The sequence below is a fragment of the Anomalospiza imberbis genome, chromosome 29 (genome assembly GCF_031753505.1).
Source record: "Anomalospiza imberbis isolate Cuckoo-Finch-1a 21T00152 chromosome 29, ASM3175350v1, whole genome shotgun sequence".
In the NCBI taxonomy this organism is placed as follows: Eukaryota; Metazoa; Chordata; class Aves; order Passeriformes; family Viduidae; genus Anomalospiza; species Anomalospiza imberbis.
In genome coordinates, this window is record NC_089709.1 from 1235016 (window position 1) to 1254993 (window position 19978).

The 19978-nt window shown below is 59.8% G+C and overlaps 1 protein-coding gene and 1 non-coding gene across 2 annotated transcripts in view; one reads left to right on the forward strand and one right to left on the reverse strand.

The window, feature by feature from the left end:
- The first annotated feature begins 2847 nt into the window (after positions 1-2847).
- ITGA10 (integrin subunit alpha 10) overlaps positions 2848-19978 on the forward strand; it is a 36683-nt gene continuing 19552 nt past the window's right edge. The window contains 23 exon segments of the mRNA XM_068175022.1: positions 2848-2899; positions 3511-3622; positions 4975-5072; positions 5183-5262; positions 5371-5485; positions 5560-5687; positions 7119-7267; positions 8057-8207; positions 8293-8458; positions 8538-8611; positions 9256-9400; positions 10223-10251; positions 10253-10372; positions 10454-10597; positions 13139-13342; positions 13897-14027; positions 15504-15673; positions 16484-16626; positions 16718-16825; positions 17564-17649; positions 17719-17860; positions 19685-19777; positions 19865-19941. Coding sequence (XP_068031123.1) covers positions 2848-2899; positions 3511-3622; positions 4975-5072; positions 5183-5262; positions 5371-5485; positions 5560-5687; positions 7119-7267; positions 8057-8207; positions 8293-8458; positions 8538-8611; positions 9256-9400; positions 10223-10251; positions 10253-10372; positions 10454-10597; positions 13139-13342; positions 13897-14027; positions 15504-15673; positions 16484-16626; positions 16718-16825; positions 17564-17649; positions 17719-17860; positions 19685-19777; positions 19865-19941 — 2717 coding nt within the window.
- TRNAK-UUU (transfer RNA lysine (anticodon UUU)) lies at positions 14769-14841 on the reverse strand. Its single transcript has one exon. It is a non-coding gene; the product is annotated as a tRNA-Lys (tRNA).

Below are 19978 nucleotides of genomic sequence, written 5' to 3' on the forward strand. Positions count from 1 at the left end.
GAAGCCGTAGTTATCCTGGGGATGTTTGGGAATTTTGGGGGTTTATCCCAAAATTGTGGTTGGGGCACCTCTGGAGGTGACTGGCTCGTGCCATTCCATCACTCCTGACTCCTTGGAGCCACCAGGTTGGAGTGTTGGATCCCACAGCGACTTCAGCTCCCAAAATGTGTTTTTTCCCATGGACTTTTCCAGCAATTGCAGAGGTTCAGCATTACCCCTTTTTCTCTGGGAAGGACTTTTCACGTGGAGCCAGCTAACAGGGAAGATTTGGGGCTGGAAAATGTGGATTTGAGGCTGGAAAATGTGGATCTGGGGCTGGAAAATGTGGATCTGGGGCTGGAAAATGTGGATCTGGGGCTGGAAAATGTGGATCTGGGGCTGGAAAATGTGGATTTGAGGCTGGAAAATGTGGATTTGGGGCTGAAATTCCCGAGGCAGATTGTCCCTGGGAGAACAGGAATTTCCTCTTGAAGGTTTCTTGGGAACTCCAAAAATTTTTGGAAATTAAAGGTTTTTGGGAACTCCAAAATTTCTGGGAATGATTAAATTCCTCATTGTCCCTGGAGAGCAGGAATTTCCTCTTGAAGGATTTTTGGGAGCTCCACACTGAAACCTTGCCCACTCCTGGGCCCACCTGGGCTGTGCCAAAGGTTTTTTTTTTCCTGGGCGAATTTGGAATTCCCAGTGGGAATTGGGATGGGTGGGAAGCACTGCAGGGGATCCCACGGTGGCAGTGTAATTAACGAATAATTTAATTATTAAAGTGCAGCAGCCTCCGGTCCCCGTGTCCTGGGCTGTTGGGAAAGGCACTGGGACACGGGCTGGGAATCGGCAGATCCTGGCCTGGGAATCGGCAGATCCCGAGCTGGGAATCGGCAGATCCCGGGCTGGGAATCGGCAGATCCCGGGCTGGGAATCGGCAGATCCCGGCCTGGGAATCGGCAGATCCCGGCCTGGGAATCGGCAGATCCCGGCCTGGGAATCGGCAGATCCCGGGTTGGGAATCGGCAGATCCCGGGTTGGGAATCGGCAGATCCCGGGTTGGGAATCGGCAGATCCCGGGCTGGGAATCGGCAGATCCCGGGCTGGGAGTCGGCAGATCCAGGGTTGGGAATCGGCAGATCCAGGGTTGGGAATCGGCAGATCCCGGGTTGGGAATCGGCAGATCCCGGGTTGGGAATCGGCAGATCCCGAGCCGGGAATCGGCAGATCCAGGGTTGGGAATCGGCAGATCCAGGGTTGGGAATCGGCAGATCCCGAGCTGGAAGATCCAGGGGATCACTGAAGGCAGCTCCTGGTGCTGAGAGACCACACCTAAACCTGGTTCTGGTACTAAACCCTGGTTCTGATCCCGGCCTAAACCTGGTTCTGGTACTAAACCTGGCTCTGATCCCGGCCTAAACCTGGTTCTGCTCCCCTCCTAAACCTGGTTCTGGTACTAAACCTGGCTCTGATCCTGGCCTAATCCTGGTTCTGATTCCCCCCTAAACCTGGTTCTGATACTAACCCTGGCTGTGATCCCCCACTAATCCTGGTTCTGGTACTAACCCTGGCTCTGATGCCCACCTAAACCTGATTCTGATTCCCCCCCTAAACCTGGTTCTGGTACTAAACCTGGCTCTGATCTCCCCCTAATCCTGGTTCTGGTACTAACCCTGATTCTGATTCCCCCCCTAACCCTGGTTCTGGTACTAAACCCAGTTCTGGTACTAAACCCGGTTCTGGTACTAAACCTGGTTCTGATACTAACCCTGGCTCTGATCCCCACCTAAACCTGTCTCTGATCCCCCCTAATCCTGGTTCTGGTACTAACCCTGGCTCTGATCCCCCCCTAAACCCGATTCTGGTACTAAGCCCGATTCTGGTACTAAGCCCGATTCTGGTACTAAACCCGGTTCTGGTACTAAACCCAGTTCTGGTACTAAACCCGGTTCTGGTACTAAACCCGGTTCTGGTACTAAACCCGGCTCTGACGCCCACCTAAACCCTGGACTGGGAGCACTGAACCGAACTGGAGACGGGCTGGGATTGCTGGACTGGGCCTGCTGGGCTAAACTGTGGGCACCGTGCCTCAGTTTCCCCTGTGACCCACCTGCTGGGGCCCTGCCCGGGCGGGGCCGCGGCTGGAGCTGCACGGTCGCTGTTTGTCCGTTTTTCTCCTCATTCCTTGGGTGGGTTTTTTTCTTTTTTTTTGGGTTTTGGTTTGTTTTTTGGTTTTCTGTTTTGTTTTGTTTTGTTTTTTCTTTAAATTCCCCCAAAAATTCCAGCCCGTCCCACAGCCGCCGGCAGCACAAGTTTCCCTCTGTCCTAAAACCGCAGAGTTCGAATTTTTTTCCTTTTTTTTTTTTTTTCCTTATTTTTTCTTTTTTTTCCCAAAAAAACCTCAGCCCGGCTGGTGGCGGCGGTGTCACCCGGAGGACGTGGCAACCCAAAATCCCCCTAAATCCACCCAAAATCCCCCACCCCAAACCCCAAACCCCTTTTTTTCCCTTCCTGACTGTCCCCACAGATATCCCTGTGGTTCTAAATGCACTTTTTTTTTTTTCCACCCAATTTTCCCAGAAAAAGCGGGAAAAAAATCCCTTTTCCAGCGCCCTCCAAACACCCGGGACACCCCCCCAAAAAAATAAAATATCCTGCACCCACCTCCTCCTCTTCTTCCTGTGTTTTTACCGCTTCGCCTGTTTTTTTCCCCGAAATTTTGCCTCCCCCCACCCTCCAAAACCACATTTATTTTTAGCAGCCAATTGAAGATGAAGGAGGAGGGGAAAAATATACTTGGAAAAATAAAAAAAAAAGGGGAATAAAACCGGGATTTTGTCAAAGAGTCACCTTTGAGCCGCAGACATGCGGGGTGTGGGGAACCCGGGCGTGCTCCTGGCGCTGCTCCTGCTCCCAGGTAACCCAAAAAAAAATTTAAAAAAATGGGGTTTATCCCAAAAATCCGCCGATTTTCGGGCTGGGATTGGGATCAGAGTTTGGGATTTGAAAAATCCCGGTGGTTCCCCCTTCCCTTCCGAATGCCCGTGGTGGTGGGGTGGGGGGATTTTTGGGATAAAACCGACCAAGTTTGGGCGTTGCCCCCGCCCAAAATTTATTTTGGAGCTTTTTTATTTTTTTTTTTTTTTGTTGGTTTGTTTGGAGGGAGAAAACACCAAAATCTTGGATTTAAGGCGGGCTCAAGGGAAGGGGGAACCCGTGAGAGGAACTAAAGCCCGGCTTTGGTGGAAAATCTTCTTTTCAATGGGGTTTTTTTTTTCTTTTTTTGGGGGAAAAAAAAAGACAAAAAGACAAAAAAGGGGCATTTCCCCCCCTCCCTTCCTCTCGGGTCCCCCCCCCACCGCGGGGGAAACTGAGGCACGGGGGGCGAGGATGGGTTTGGGGGGGGGGGGGTTCTCCGCGGGGGTTCCCCCCCCTCCTCTTCCTCCTCACCGGGGGCACCCCAAAAACCCCTCCCGGGTGGGTGAGGGGCGCCCTCCCCCTCCTCGGGACCCTCCCTCACCCCCGCAGGGCTCGGCCCGGGCTTCAACCTCGACGTGCGGCGGTCGCGGCTCTTCCGGGGGCCACCCGAGTCCCAGTTTGGCTACCGGGTGCTGCAGTGGGGGGGCGATGGGGACAAGTGGTGAGTGACGGGGAAACTGAGGCGGGAAAGGGGGAAACTGAGGCGGGAAAGGGGAAACTGAGGTAGGAAAGGGGAAACTGAGGTAGGAAAAAGGAAACTGAGGCGAGAAGGGGGAAACTGAGGCGAGAAGGGGGAAACTGAGGCGGGAAAGGGGAAACTGAGGCGAGAAGGGGGAAACTGAGGCGGGAAAGGGGAAACTGAGGCGGGAAAGGGAAACTGAGGCGAGAAGGGGGAAACTGAGGCGAGAAGGGGGAAACTGAGGCGAGAAGGGGGAAACTGAGGCGGGAAAGGGGAAACTGAGGCGGGAAAAAGGAAACTGAGGCGGGAAAGGGGGAAACTGAGGCAGGAATAAGGAAACTGAGATAGGTAGGGGGAAACTGAGGCGGGAAAGGGGAAACTGAGGCGGGAAAGGGGAAACTGAGGCGAGAAGGGGGAAACTGAGGCGGAAAAGGGAAACTGAGGTAGGAAAAAGGAAACTGAGGCGGGAAGGGGGAAACTGAGGCGGGAAAGGGGAAACTGAGGCGAGAAAGGGGAAACTGAGGCGGGAAAGGGGGAAACTGAGGCAGGAATAAGGAAACTGAGATAGGTAGGGGGAAACTGAGGCAGGAAAGGGGAAACTGAGGTAGGAAAAAGGAAACTGAGGGGGGAAAGGGGAAACTGAGGCGGGAAAGGGGAAACTGAGGCGAGAAGGGGGAAACTGAGGCGGGAAAGGGGAAACTGAGGCGGGAAAGGGGAAACTGAGGTGGGAAAGGGGAAACTGAGGCGAGAAGGGGGAAACTGAGGCGGGAAAGGGAAACTGAGGCGAGAAGGGGGAAACTGAGGTAGGAAAAAGGAAACTGAGGGGGGAAAGGGGGAAACTGAGGCAGGAAAGGGGAGATTGAGGTGGGGAAAAGGAAACCGAAGCAGGGAAGGGGAAAAACGAGGTTGGGAAGGGGGAAACTGAGGTAGGAAAGGGGAAACTGAGGCAGGAGAAGTGGGGATGGGGGAAGGGGGGTTGGGAAAAGGAAATCGAAGCCGGGAAGGGGAAAAATGAGGCAGGAAAGGGGAAACTGAGGAGGGGAAGAGGGAAACCGAGTCAGAAAAGGGAAGAAGGGAGGCAGAAACTGGAGAAGGGTGGGGGAAACTGAGGCAGGGAAGCCAAAAACTGTGATGGGAAAGAGAAACTGAGGCAGGGAGGGGAGGAGCGGGGGAGGGGAGGGCAGGGGCGGGAGGAGCAGGAGGCTGGACAGACGGACAGATGGAACCGGCGTGGCTGGCACAGCCTGGCACGGTGCCCCCAAAAAGCGTGGCCGGGGGGGTGGTGACATCGCCGATGTCCCCTCTGTGTCCCCCCCCTCTCCTCGTCCCTCCAGGCTGCTGGTGGGGGCCCCGTGGGATGGGGATGGCCAGGGTGACATCTACAAGTGCGACGTGGGACCCCAAAACTCCTCCTGTGCCAAGGCCAACCTCGGTACCGGGGGTGGGGTGGGGTGGGGGTGTGCCAGGTGAGGTTTTGGGGGGTTTTTTTTTTGGGGGGGGGGAGGGGGGTGCTGACCCCGTTTTTGTCCCCGTGTCCCCAAGGGGCCGCAGTTCCGTGGCTCAGGAGCAGCGCCGGCCGCCTGGGCATGACGCTGGTGGACTCCAAGGATGGGGGGTTTGTGGTAAGCGCGGGGAAACTGAGGCAGGGCAGGGAGATGACGTCACTGCCGTGTCCTCATGTCACCCCACCCACCACCACCACCACCACCCCCACCGCCTTGTCCCCAAAGGCGTGCGCCCCGCTTTGGTCCCAGGAGTGTGGCACCTCCACGTTCAGCTCCGGCCGCTGCGTCCGGCTCGACCAGCAGCTCCGGCCCGTGGGCACCCTCGCGCCCACGGCCCAGCGTGAGTGGGGTGGGACGCACCGGCGCGCGCTGGCACATGCCCCCTTCCCCGGTGTCACCGTGTCCCCCTGCCAGGTTGTTCTACCTACATGGACATCGTCGTGGTGCTGGATGGCTCCAACAGCATCTACCCCTGGGAGGAGGTGCAGGCGTTCCTGGGGAACATCCTGGCGCGCTTCTTCATCGGTGCTGGGCAGACCCAGGTCAGGGCGTGGCGCCTTGGTGGCACCAGCACGGTGTCCCCAAGGCTGGGGTGGTGTCCCCAGGGTAAGGTGGCTGTCTCCAGGGTAATGCTGTTGTCCCTGGGGTGGTGCCAGCCTTGGGGTGATGGCATTGCCCTTGGGGTGATGGCATTGTCCCTGGGGTGATGGCATTGCCCTTGGAGTGATGGCATTGTCCCTGGGGTGATGGCATTGCCCTTGGGGTGATGGCATGTCCCTTGGGGTGATGGCATGTCCCTTGGGGTGATGGCACTGTCCCTTGGGGTGATGGCATGTCCCTTGGGGTGATGGCACCGTCCCTTGGGGTGATGGCACTGTCCCTTGGGGTGATGGCATGTCCCTTGGGGTGATGGCACCGTCCCTGGGGTGATGGCATTGTCCCTGGGGTGATGGCATGTCCCTTGGGGTGATGGCATGTCCCTTGGGGTGATGGCACTGTCCCTGGGGTGATGGCACTGTCCTTAGGGTGATGGCACCATCCCTGGGGTGGTGCCAGCCTTGGGGTGATGGCACTGTCCCTGGGGTGGTGCCAGCCTTGGGGTGATGGCACTGTCCCTTGGGGTGATGGCATTGTCCTTAGGGTGATGGCATTGCCCTTGGGGTGATGGCACTGTCCTTAGGGTGATGGCATGTCCCTTGGGGTGATGGCATTGTCCCTGGGGTGATGGCACTGTCCTTAGGGTGATGGCATTGCCCTTGGGGTGATGGTATTGTCCTTAGGGTGATGGCACCGTCCCTGGGGTGGTGCCAGCCTTGGGGTGATGGCATTTTCCTTGGGGTGATGGCATTTTCCTTGGGGTGATGGCATTGTCCCTGGGGTGATGCCATTGTCCCTGGGGTGATGGCACTTTCCCTTGGGGTGATGGCATTTTCCTTGGGGTGATGGCATTGCCCTTGGGGTGATGCCAGCCTTGGGGTGATGGCACTGTCCTTGGGGTGATGCCATCGTCCCTTGGGGTGATGCCATTGCCCTTGGGGTGATGCCATTGTCCCTGGGGTGATGGCACTGTCCCTGGGGTGATGGCATCATCCTTAGGGTGATGCCCTGTGGGTTTGGGGATTTCCCTGTGGGTTTGGGGGTTCCCTGTGGGTTTGGGGGTTCCCTGTGGGTTTGGGGATGTCCCTGTGGGTTTGGGGATTTCCCTGTGGGTTTGGGGATGTCCCTGTGGGTTTGGGGGTTCCCTGTGGGTTTGGGGGTTCCCTGTGGGTTTGGGGGGTCCCTGTGGGTTTGGGGATGTCCCTGTGGGTTTGGGGGATCCCTGTGGGTTTGGGGGGTCCCTGTGGGTTTGGGGGGTCCCCATGGACTCTGTGATTCATTGGGGATTTGAGGGATGCCCCTGTAGGTTTGGGGGTTCCCTGGGGGTTTCGGGGAGGTTTTGGGGCTCCCTCTGGCTCTGACTCTCCCCGTTCCAGGTGGGGGTGCTGCAGTACGGGGAGCACCTGGTGCAGGAGTGGGCGCTGGGGCAGCACCCCACGGCCCAGAGCCTGCTCGAGGCCGCGCGGAACCTGACGCGGCAGGAGGGGAGGGAGACCAGGACGGCCATGGCCATCCGGGAGGCATGGTGGGCTCTGGGATCGGGAACGGGCTGGGACTGGGTCAGCATCGGGGTCGGAGTTGGGATTAGGGTCTAGGCTGGGATGGGGATTTGAAAAAAGATCGGGTTTGGAATTGGTATCAGGCTTGGGATGAAGTCAGGATTTGGATTGGGGTCAGAGTTGGATTTAGGGTCTAGGTTGGGATCAGGATTTGAATAAGGATAGGGTTTGGAGTTGGTATCAGGCTTGGGATCAAGTCAGGATTTGGATTGGGTTTGGGGTGGGGGTCAGGATTGAGAACATGATTGGGATTGGGAGAGGAAGTAGGATTTGGATTGAGGTCAGAGTTGGGATTAGGGTCTAGGTTGGGAGGGGGATTTGAAAAAAGATCGGGTTTGAATTGGTATCAGGCTTGGGATGAAGTCAGGATTTGGACTGGGAATGGGGCACAACTGGGGCTGGGAATGGGGTCAGCATCGGGATTGGGGTCAGAGTTGGATTTAGGGTCTAGGTTGGCGTCGGGATTAGAATAAGGATCGGGACTGAAACTGGTATCAGGCTTGGGGTCAAGTCAGGATTTGGATTGGGGTTGGGAGAGGGAGTGGGGCTGGGATGAGGACCATAATTGGGATTAGGGTCTAGATTGGGATTGGGATTGGTATCAAGCTTGGGATCAAGTCAGGATTTGGGTTGGGGTTGGGATTGGGGTCAGGGTTGGGACTGGGATCAGGATCAGGGTTGGGAGCAGGGGCAGGACTGGGGAGAGTTCAGGATGGGCATGGGCAGGGGCTCATTCTCCAGCCCCATTCCCACAGCACCGAGTCCTTCAGCCCGGCGCGGGGCGGGCGCCCGGGGGCCACGCGGCTGCTGCTGGTGGTGACGGACGGGGAGTCCCACGACGGGGACGAGCTGCCCGCGGCGCTGGCCGAGTGCGACCGCCACAACGTCACCCGCTACGCCATCGCCGTGAGGCCCCTGCCAGCCACCCCCACCCCTGCCTTCCCCTGAACCCCGGCGGGGGGCTCCTGCTGACCCCCTGTCCCTCCCCCAGGTGCTGGGGCATTACCTGCGGCGGCAGCAGGATCCCGAGGATTTCATCCGGGAGATCAAGTCCATCGCCAGCGACCCTGACGAGAAGTATTTCTTCAATGTCACGGATGAGGCCGCCCTCAACGACATCGTGGATGCTCTGGGAGATCGGATCTTCAGTCTGGAAGGTGCTGGGTGGAAGCTGGGATGCTGGGAAGGGCTGGAAGCACAGCTGGAGGAGCTGAGCCTCCTTCCTCCTCCGTTCAGGCACCCACGGGGACAACGAGAGCGCCTTCGAGCTGGAGATGTCCCAGATCGGCTTTTCCATCCACCACCTCGAGGTGACCCTGTCCCTGTTGAGTCAGAAGTGACACAAATCAGGAGGCTAAGTCCTCTTTGTTAGGACACCCATTCATTTTTATATTCGAGTGCGCTGCGGGTGGACCTGATTGCTCCTTTAATCAAAACACCATTGGCTAATTGAGAAGCCTTTGGTGATCAACCTTGCTGTAAACATCACCTAGCACACCTTAACATGATCCCAAACATGATCCCTTAACATGATCCCAAACACCTGGTGTGGCAAGTGAAGATGAAAATTATTATAATTATTATATAATTGTCATTATAATTATTATAATTATTTTCTCTGAGCATCTCACTGCCACCTTTGGTAGTCAAATTACCAAAGCCACCCTTTGGTGATCAACCTTGCTGTAGACATCACCTAGCACACCTTAACGTGATCCCAAACACCGGGTGCAGCAAGTGAAGATAATTATTACAATTATTATAATTCTTTTCTCTGAGCTTCTCACAGCCTTCCCCAGAAGGAAACTTTCCCTTTCCCTGGGAAAGCTGTCCGTTTCCAGGTGGAAAACAACCCTCAGCCCATCTCATCCCAGCGGGGTGGCAGAGTGACATTGCTGGGGCTTGGGGACACTGAGGCAGGCGTTGTGGTGACGTGTCCCACCCATCCCAGCAGGACGGGATCCTCTTTGGAATGGTCGGAGCGCATGACTGGGAGGGGGGTGTGCTGGAGGAGAGGCAGCGAGGGCGCGTGGTTCCAGCCCGGGAGGCGTTCCAGGAGGAATTCCCACCGCAGCTGAAGAACCACGCGGCGTACCTGGGTATGGGCGTGTCCCTCCGCGTCCTCCTCGAGATTTGGGATCAGTCAGGGATGTTCCATGGCCTGGAGATCGGGGCTGGAGTGGGGATGCTTCGTGGGATGGGAATTTGGGGGGCGCTTGGTGGTACAGAAATGCTCCATGTCCCAGGGATGCTCCATGTAAATTTGGAATCCTTGGTGATGCAGAAATGTCCTGTAAATTTGGGGTGCCCCGGGGATGCTCCATGGAATGGATATTTGGGGTGCTTGGTGATACAGAAATGTTTCATGTCCTGTAAATTTGGGGTGCCCTGGGGATGGTCCATGGAATGGATATTCGGGATCCTTGGTGATACAGAAATGTCCTAAAAATTTGGGGTGCCCTGGGGACACTCCAGGGATGCCCCAAACCTGGATATTTGGGGTGCTCTGGGGACACTCCAGGGCTGCCCCAAACCTGGATATTTGGGGTGCTCTGGGGACACTCCAGGGATGCCCCAAACCTGGATATTTGGGGTGCTCTGGGACACTCCAGGGCTGCCCCCAACCTGGATGTTTGGGGTGCTCTGGGGACACTCCATGGATGCCCCAAACCTGGATATTTGGGGTGCCCAGGGCTGTCCCAAACCTGGATATTTGGGGTGCTCTGGGACACTTCAGGGCTGCCCCAAACCTGGATATTTGGGGTGCCCTGGGGACACTCCATGGATGCCCCAAAGCAGGATATTTGGGGTGCTCTGGGGACACTCCAGGGCTGCCCCAAACCTGGATATTTGGGGTGCCCCAGGAGCACCCCGTCTCCCCGGGGCTGTCCCTCCCTCTGAGCCCGCTCTTCCCCCCGCAGGGTACTCGGTGTCCTCGCTGCAGCTCCCGGGGGGGGCAGCGCCTGTTGGTGGCCGGTGCCCCCCGATTCCAGCACAAGGGCAAGGTTGTCCTCTTCCAGCTGGACCCCACGGGGGCCGTGACGGTGGCCCAGGCGCTGATGGGGGACCAGGTGAGGGGTGCTGGGGGGCCTTGAGGGCTTTGGGGGAGGGGGAGTTTGGGACCCCAGCCTCACGGCCCCTTGCTCCCCCAGATCGGCTCCTACTTCGGCAGCGAGGTGTTGGCCCTGGACCTGGAGGGCGATGGGGACAGCGAGCTGCTGCTGGTGGCCGCGCCCACCTACCTGGAGGGACAGAGCAGGGAGATGGGGAGGGTCTATGTGTACCGTGTGGGGCAGGTGAGGAGGCAGGTGTAGGCCTGGGGGTTGTGGGGCAGGTGAGAGGGGTGGGGGGAGGGTCTATGTGTACCGTGTTGGGCAGGGGAGGGGGCAGGTGTGGGGCAGGTGAGAGGGGTGGGGGGAGGGTCTATGTGTACCGTGTTGGGCAGGGGAGGGGGCTGCTGTGGGCCTGGGGAGGTGGGGCAGATGTGGGCCTGGGGGTGTGGGGCAGATGAGTGGTCAGGGGTGAATTTGGGGGTGTGGGGCAGGTGAGAGGTCAGGGGTGAACCTGGGGGGTATGGGGCAGGGGTGAACCTGGGGGTGTGGGTCAGGTGAGAGGGCAGGGGTGAACCTGGGGGTGTGGGTCAGGTGAGAGGGCAGGGGTGAACCTGGGAGTGTGGGGCAGGTGAGAGGTCAGGGGTGAATTTGGGGGTGTGGGTCAGGTGAGAGGTCAGGGGTGAACCTGGGGGTGTGGGTCAGGTGAGAGGTCAGGGGTGAATTTGGGGGTGTGGGTCAGGTGAGAGGTCAGGGGTGAATTTGGGGGTGTGGGGCAGGTGAGAGGTCAGGGGTGAATTTGGGGGTGTGGGGCAGGTGAGAGGTCAGGGGTGAATTTGGGGGCATGGGGCAGGTGAGAGGTCAGGGGTGAATTTGGGGGCATGGGGCAGGTGAGAGGTCAGGGGTGAATTTGGGGGTGTGGGGCAGGTGAGAGGTCAGGGGTGAATTTGGGGGCGTGGGGCAGGTGTGGGCCTGGGGCGGGTGTGAATTTGGGGGTGTGGGTCAGGTGAGAGGTCAGGGGTGAATTGTGGGGTGTGGGGCAGATGAGTGGTCAGGGGTGAATTTGGGGGTGTGGGGCAGGTGAGAGGTCCGGGGTGAATTTGGGGGTGTGGGTCAGGTGAGAGGTGAGGGGTGAACCTGGGGGGTATGGGGCAGGGGTGAACCTGGGGGTGTGGGTCAGGTGAGAGGTCAGGGGTGAATTTGGGGGTGTGGGGCAGATGAGTGGTCAGGGGTGAATTTGGGGGCATGGGGCAGGTGAGAGGTCAGGGGTGAATTTGGGGGTGTGGGGCAGGTGAGAGGTCAGGGGTGAATTTGGGGGCGTGGGGCAGGTGTGGGCCTGGGGCGGGTGTGAATTTGGGGGTGTGGGTCAGGTGAGAGGTCAGGGGTGAATTGTGGGGTGTGGGGCAGATGAGTGGTCAGGGGTGAATTTGGGGGTGTGGGGCAGGTGAGAGGTCCGGGGTGAATTTGGGGGTGTGGGGCAGGTGAGAGGTGAGGGGTGAACCTGGGGGGTATGGGGCAGGGGTGAACCTGGGGGTGTGGGTCAGGTGAGAGGTCAGGGGTGAATTTGGGGGTGTGGGGCAGATGAGTGGTCAGGGGTGAATTTGGGGGTGTGGGGCAGGTGAGAGGTCAGGGGTGAATTTGGGGGCGTGGGGCAGGTGAGAGGTCAGGGGTGAATTTGGGGGTGTGGGGCAGGTGAGAGGTCAGGGGTGAACCTGGGGGTGTGGGTCAGGTGAGAGGTCAGGTGTGAATTTGAGGGTGTGGGTCAGGTGAGAGGTCAGGGGTGAATTTGGGGTGTGGGGCAGGTGAGAGGTCAGGGGTGAATTTGGGGGTGTGGGGCAGGTGAGAGGTCAGGGGTGAATTTGGGGGCGTGGGGCAGGTGAGTGGTCAGGGGTGAATTTGGGGGTGTGGGGCAGGTGAGAGGTCAGGGGTGAATTTGGGGGTGTGGGGCAGGTGAGAGGTCAGGGGTGAATTTGGGGGCATGGGGCAGGTGAGAGGTCAGGGGTGAATTTGGGGGCATGGGGCAGGTGAGAGGTCAGGGGTGAATTTGGGGGTGTGGGGCAGGTGAGAGGTCAGGGGTGAATTTGGGGGCGTGGGGCAGGTGTGGGCCTGGGGCGGGTGTGAATTTGGGGGTGTGGGTCAGGTGAGAGGTCAGGGGTGAATTGTGGGGTGTGGGGCAGATGAGTGGTCAGGGGTGAATTTGGGGGTGTGGGGCAGGTGAGAGGTCCGGGGTGAATTTGGGGGTGTGGGGCAGGTGAGAGGTGAGGGGTGAACCTGGGGGGTATGGGGCAGGGGTGAACCTGGGGGTGTGGGTCAGGTGAGAGGTCAGGGGTGAATTTGGGGGTGTGGGGCAGATGAGTGGTCAGGGGTGAATTTGGGGGTGTGGGGCAGGTGAGAGGTCAGGGGTGAATTTGGGGGCGTGGGGCAGGTGAGAGGTCAGGGGTGAATTTGGGGGTGTGGGGCAGGTGAGAGGTCAGGGGTGAACCTGGGGGTGTGGGTCAGGTGAGAGGTCAGGTGTGAATTTGAGGGTGTGGGTCAGGTGAGAGGTCAGGGGTGAATTTGGGGGTGTGGGGCAGGTGTGGGCCTGGGGCGGGTGTGAATTTGGGGGTGTGGGGCAGGTGGGAGGGGCAGGAGACTGGGGGGCACTGGGGCGCACTGGGGCCGGGGACTGGGAGCATCAGCGGGATGCAGAGGGACTGAGGCCATTTGAGGCGATCGGGGGAGCACAGTGGCATTGAGGGGGCGCCCATCCCGTGGGGGGTACCGAGGGCTCCCCCGCTCCCCCCCCAGGACCGCCTGAGCCCCGCGGGGTCGCTGCACCCCGAGCCGAGGCCGCAGGATTCCAGGTTCGGCTCCACCCTGGGCGCGGTGCCCAACCTGAGCCAGGATGGGCTGGCCGGAGCCGTGGTGGGGGCTCCGCTGGAGGACGGGCACCGCGGCGCTCTCTACGTGTTCCACGTCGCCCCGGGCACCCTCCTGCCCCGGTACAAGCAGGTGAGACAGGGCTGGGAACGCTGGGAGGGGCTGTGAGCACAGCCCTGTGCGAGCTGCCGGCGATGCCAAAAACTTGTGGGAAATGGATTTGTAGAGGATTCTCAAAGCCCGACAGAAGGCTCACATCCGTACGCAAACTTTGAGATAAGGAATGCTGACTTAGAAGTGTTGTAGAATTGGACAGATATTATTGAGAGAGAAATGGAAATAGAAACAAGTTCCAAAGGGTGGTTTTTATTGCAAAAAAGACTAGATACTTCGGAGAAATAGAACTATGAAAGATGCATTGTGTTAAGACCCACAAGAGGTAATTTTAGATAATTGGCTTTAAGGCATTTGCAGCGTGTTGTGGCAAAAGCTGATCAGCCGAGAAAAGCTTGTAGTGTATTGTAATTAAGAAATAATTAGCTTCTAGTTGTGATGGTGTGAATTATAACATCTGTATTGTTTCACCCTTCACACAAGACTAAAAACAGAATGGAAGTTTTTAAAACACCTCTCTGGGTCAGAAAAGGGGGATTTTGTTTTAATCCAACAAAAACTCCTGTTCCCAGCGCATCGAGGCGGCGGCGCTGGGCTGGAGCCTCCGGTATTTCGGGATCAGCGTGGACGGACGGATGGACATGGACGGGGATGGACTGGTGGACGTGGCCGTGGGGGCGCAGGGGGCGGCCGTGCTGCTGCGGTGAGATGGGGCCAGGGGGTTTGGGACAGGCACAGCCCTGGGATCAGGGACAAGGAAACCCTGGGAATAGGGGCAGGGACACCCCAGGATCAGGGACATGGAGAGGAGACAGGGACACCCTGGGAACAGGGACATGTGGGACAGTCAAGGAGAAAGGGACTCCGTGCCTCAGTTTCCTCTTGTGAGAACCTGGGATGCTCCCGGGATCCTCCCAGGGCTCTCCATTCACAGAGTCACAGAATCACTGGGTTGGAAGAGACCTCCGAGATCACCGAGTCCAGCCCAGCCCTAACATCTCAACTAAACCCCGGCACCCAGTGCCACATCCAGGCTTTTCTTAAACACCTCCAGGGATGGTGACTCCACCACCTCCCCGGGCAGCCATTCCAGAACGTTATCACCCTTTCCATAAAAAACACTTTTCTAATATCCAACCTATATTTCCCTAAGCACAGCTTGAGACCGTGCCTCAGCTTTGATTCAGGGCAGGGTGTCCCGTCGTTACGTAAGCCTTCGTGGGGTCCCCTGGTTAGCTCTGGACCTCGGCTTCGCCGACAAGAACACAGGCAAAAGATGTGAGGCGCTCTTCTCAGCGCAAACGTCCCACAACTTTATTGTGGAACACCTCCAGGGAGTAAAGAGGAGTCCCAGAGGAGAAAGAGCACCTCACGTTCTCGTCAGCAAAGCCGGGGTCCCGAGCTAGCCAGGGGACCCCACGAAGGCTCACGTAACGACAGCTGGCGCCCAACGTGGGGCTCGAAGCCACGAGCCTGAGATTAAATGTCTCATGCTCTACCGACTGAGCTAGCCAGGCCAGGATTTTTAGAGGTGGCCACTGTGGAGCGCCCTACCACAAGTTAACGTGGCTGGATGACGCCCCAGTCTGGCTAAATCAGTGGCCACTCAGCAGGCAGACGATGTGAGGCGCTCTTCTTCTCGGGGTGAGCGTCCCACAGCTTTATTGTGGAGCACCTCCAGGGAGTAAAGAGGGGCCCCAGGGGAGAAAGAGCACCTCGTGTCTTTTGCCTTTGTTCTTCTCAGAGAAGACGGGGTCCAGAGCTAGCCAGGGGACCCCACGAAGGCTCACGTAACGACAGCTGGCGCCCAACGTGGGGACAAACGCCCCACAACTTTATTGTGGAATACCTCCAGGGAGTAAAGAGGAGTCCCAGAGGAGAAGGAGATCAAGGGTGTCATGGTGGGGAATTTTAAACCCCGGGGGAGCAGAGGAGAGGGAGCACATCCAATGGGATACAACTGATGTGAGGGGCCAGGGGAGGGACACCACCACGGGACCTTGGAGGAGGAGGGGCGTGCGGAACAACTCGTGTGATACAAACAAACCACTTAGTGCAATATAAAAACTGCTCAGTGCAAAATTCCAGTGCACAGTAATACCTAAATAAACTACTCAGCGCAACGCAGCGGTGTCCCTGTCCCCACGCTGAGAATGCCAGTCGTGACTGTGTCCCTCAGGTCCCGCTGGATCATCCAGGTGTCCGCGGGGGTGTCGGTGGAGCCGGCGGCTGTCAGCGTCACCCGGCGGAACTGCCGGCGCGGCGGCTCCGGCGCCGTCTGCCTCCGCGCCCGGATCTGCTTCCGCAGCCGGACCCGCGCACGGAACCCCCCTGTGGACATGGATGTCGGTGAGTGCGGGCCATGGGGGACTGCAGGGTCCTGGGAGTGTCCTTGGAGCATCCCTGGCTGTGCCTGGAGCATCCCAGAGCATCCCAAAGGGTCCTGGAGCATCCTTGGAGCATCTCAAAGGGTTCTGGAGCAGCCAGAGCATCCCAAAGGGTCCTGGAGCATCCTTGGAGCATCCCAGAGCGTCCCAAACGGTTCTGGAGCATCTTAGAGCAACTCAAAGGGTCCTGCAGCATCCAGATCATCCCAAAGGGTCCTGGAGCATCCCTGGCTGTCCCCAGAGAATCCCAGGCTGGAATCCATAGAGAACCTGGGAGCATTCCAGGAACATTCCAGGAGCACCCCAAAGGGTCCTGGATCACCCCTGGAGCATCTTGCAGTGTCCCTTGAATATCAACAGATCACAGATCACCCTGGAGCCCCACTGGAGCATCCCACAACTTCTTGGAGCCTCTGAGACTTCCCTGGAGTCCCACTGGTGCAACCCAGCGTGTCCCTGGAGCATCCCACCACAACCTGGAGCCTCTGAGGCTTCTCTGGAGCCCCACTGGAGCATCCCAAAACATCCTGGAGCTTCTGAGACTTCCCTGGAGCCCACTGGAGCATCCCACAACATCCTGGAGCTTCTGAGACTTCCCTGGAGCCCCACTGGAGCATCCCACAACATCCTGGAGCTTCTGAAGCTTCCCTGGAGCCCCACTGGTGCAACCCGGCGTGTCCCTGGAGCATTCCCGCACTTCCCTGGAGTCCCTCCCACTGGAGCAGCCACTCGCGCAGGTATCCCGGTCCCTGACCCGCCCCCTCTCCCGCAGATCTCCGGTACAACGTGTCCCTGGAGGAGCGGAGCCCGGGATCCCGAGCCGCCTTTGACTCCGGCGCCCGCCGGCTGCTCCAGCGCCGCACGGAGCTCCCGCTGGGCGGGCAGAGCTGCACCCGCATCCCCTTCCACGTCCTGGTCAGCCCCGGGGCTCCTCCCCACCCTCATCCCAGCCCCATTCCCGGGCTCCGGCTGGAACGAGGCTGATGGGAGCCCCCCGGTTGTGCAGGACACCTCGGATTACCTGCGGCCCCTCAGCCTCAGCCTCACCTGGGCGCTGGATGCGGCTGCAAGGGCGGTGCTGGATGAGGCGTCTCCCACCACCATCCGCAAACTGGTGTGTACTGGGAGGGGTGTCCCTGGGCACCGGGAGCACCCCTGGGGCACTGGGAGCACCCCTGGGGCAATGGGATCAGCCCCTGGGGCACCGGGAGCACCCCTGGGGCACCGGGATTGGGCACCGGGATCACCCCCGGGCACTGGAATCAGCCCCTGGGCACTGGGATCACCCCTGGGGCACTGGGATTGGGCACCATGATCAGCCCTGGGCACCGGGATCACCCCCTGGGCACCGGGATCACCCCCTGGGCACCAGGATCACCCCTGGGCACCAGGATCACCCCTGGGTACCGGGATCTCCTCTGGGCACTGGGATTACCCCTGGGCACCGGGATCACCCCTGGGTACCGGGATCACCCCTGGGTACCGGGATCTCCTCTGGGCACCGGGATCACCCCTGGGCACCGGGATCTCCCCTGGGCATCGGGATCTCCCCTGGGCATCGGGATCACCCCTGGGCATTGGGATCACCCCCTGGGTACCGGGATCACCCCTGGGCACCGGGATCTCCCCTGGGCATCGGGATCTCCCCTGGGCATCGGGATCACCCCTGGGCATTGGGATCACCCCCTGGGTACCGGGATCACCCCTGGGCACCGGGATCTCCCCTGGGCATCGGGATCTCCCCTGGGCACCGGGATCACCCCTGGGCACCGGGATCACCCCTGGGTACCGGGATCACCCCTGGGCACCAGGATCACCCCTGGGTACCGGGATCACCCCTGGCTCCTTCCAGATCCCATTTTTCAAGGATTGTGGGGATGACGATGAGTGTGTCACCGACCTGGTGCTCAAGGCCACCACAGACATCATGGGCTCCAGGTACCCCTGATGTCCCCCCAGTGTCCTCATGGTGTCCCAGGAGCACCCTGTGACCCCCCTGGCCTCCAGGCAGAGCCCCCACATCGTGCGGAAGAGCCGGAGGCGGATGCTGGTGGAGGTGGAGCTGGAGAACCGGGGGGAGAACGCCTACAACACCAGCCTGTGGCTGCACCTGCCTGGGAACCTCCACTTCTCCAGCCTCGTGCTCCAGGTACAGCCTGGGGGGAGCCCAAATCCCTGAGGAGCCCCTCCAAACTGTCCCACCAAATCCCTGAGGAGCCCCTCCAAACTGTCCCACCAAATCCCTGAGGAGCCCCTCCAAACTGTCCCACCAAATCCCTGAGGAGCCCCTCCAAACTGTCCCACCAAATCCCTGAGGAGCCCCTCCAAACTGTCCCACCAAATCCCTGAGGAGCCCCTCCAAACTGTCCCACCAAGTCCCTGAGGAGCACCTCCAAAATGTCCCACAAAATCCCTGAGGAGCACCTCCAAAATCTCCACCAAGTCCCTGAGGAGCACCTCCAAAATGTCCCACCTAGTCCCCAAGGAGCCCCACCAAAGCCCTAAGGAGCTCCTCTAAGCTGTCCCACCAAATCCCTGAGGAACCCCTCCAAGCTGTCCCACCAAGTCCCTGAGGAACCCCTCCAAATGCTCCCACCAAGTCCCTAAGGAGCTCCTCCAAACTCCCCCACCAGCGTAAAGATGGAGACCCAGGTCTTTGGAGAACCTCTGGATCATTCTTGTCCCAACCCACTGCAGGTTGGAGTCCGTTGGGTCCCCAAACCCATTTCACAGGGGACGGGGGGGTTACGTTGTGTCCCCAACTCCTCCCAGATGGGACAAGGGACTCCGTGGTGTCCCCAGTTCCTCCCAGGTGGGACAAGCGGCTCCGTGGTGTCCCCACCTTCTCCCAGGTGGGACAAGGGGCTCCGTGGTGTCCCCAACTCCTCCCAGGTGGGACAAGCGGCTCCGTGGTGTCCCCACCTTCTCCCAGGTGGGACAAGGGACTCCGTGGTGTCCCCAGGTCCTCCCAGGTGGGACAAGGGGCTCCGTGGTGTCCCCATCTTCTCCCAGGTGGGACAAGGGGCTCCATGGTGTCCCCACCTTCTCCCAGGTGGGACAAGGGGCTCCGTGGTGTCCCCAGTTCCTCCCAGGTGGGACAAGGGGCTCCGTGGTGTCCCCAGTTCCTCCCAGGTGGGACAAGCGGCTCCGTGGTGTCCCCACCTTCTCCCAGGTGGGACAAGGGGCTCCGTGGTGTCCCCAACTCCTCCCAGGTGGGACAAGGGGCTCCGTGGTGTCCCCACCTTCTCCCAGGTGGGACAAGGGGCTCCGTGGTGTCCCCAACTCCTCCCAGATAGGACAAGGGGCTCCGTGGTGTCCCCAACTCCTCCCAGGTGGGACAAGGGGCTCCGTGGTGTCCCCAACTCCTCCCAGGTGGGACAAGGGGCTCCGTGGTGTCCCCAGCTCCTCCCAGGTGGGACAAGGGACTCCGTGGTGTCCCCAGTTCCTCCCAGGTGGGACAAGGGACTCCGTGGTGTCCCCACCTTCTCCCAGGTGGGACAAGGGGCTCCGTGGTGTCCCCAGCTCCTCCCAGGTGGGACAAGGGACTCCGTGGTGTCCCCAGTTCCTCCCAGGTGGGACAAGGGACTCCGTGGTGTCCCCACCTTCTCCCAGGTGGGACAAGCGGCTCCGTGGTGTCCCCAACTCCTCCCAGATAGGACAAGGGACTCCGTGGTGTCCCCACCTTCTCCCAGGTGGGACAAGGGGCTCCGTGGTGTCCCCAGCTCCTCCCAGGTGGGACAAGGGGCTCCGTGGTGTCCCCAACTCCTCCCAGGTGGGACAAGGGGCTCCGTGGTGTCCCCAATTCCTCCCAGGTGGGACAAGGGGCTCCGTGGTGTCCCCAGCTCCTCCCAGTTGGGTGACCATGTTCTGTTGGTCCCCACTGCCCCCCAGGACCCCACGGGGGTTCCACTGCTGCCACCTCCCCGTGTCCCAGGCTCCCCAGCCCCATGTCCCCGTGCTGTCGCCCCGGCAGGATCCCAGCTCGGCCAAGCTGGAGTGCTCAGCCCTGGGGGGGCACCGCCGGCGCTGCAGCGTGGGCTACCCCGTCTTCCGCTCGCAGGCCAAGGTAGGACCCCCGAGAGACTCCTCCATGAGCCCCCTGGGGACCCCCCCACGCCCCTCTGAGACCCCCCCCCCCACTCCACCCCACCAGGTGTCCTTCACCCTGGAGCTGGAGTTCAGCTGCTCCGTCCTGCTGGACCGCGCCGAGGTCACGCTCAGGGCCACCAGGTGTGGTGGGGAGGGGGGGGGTGCTGAGCCCTCGGGG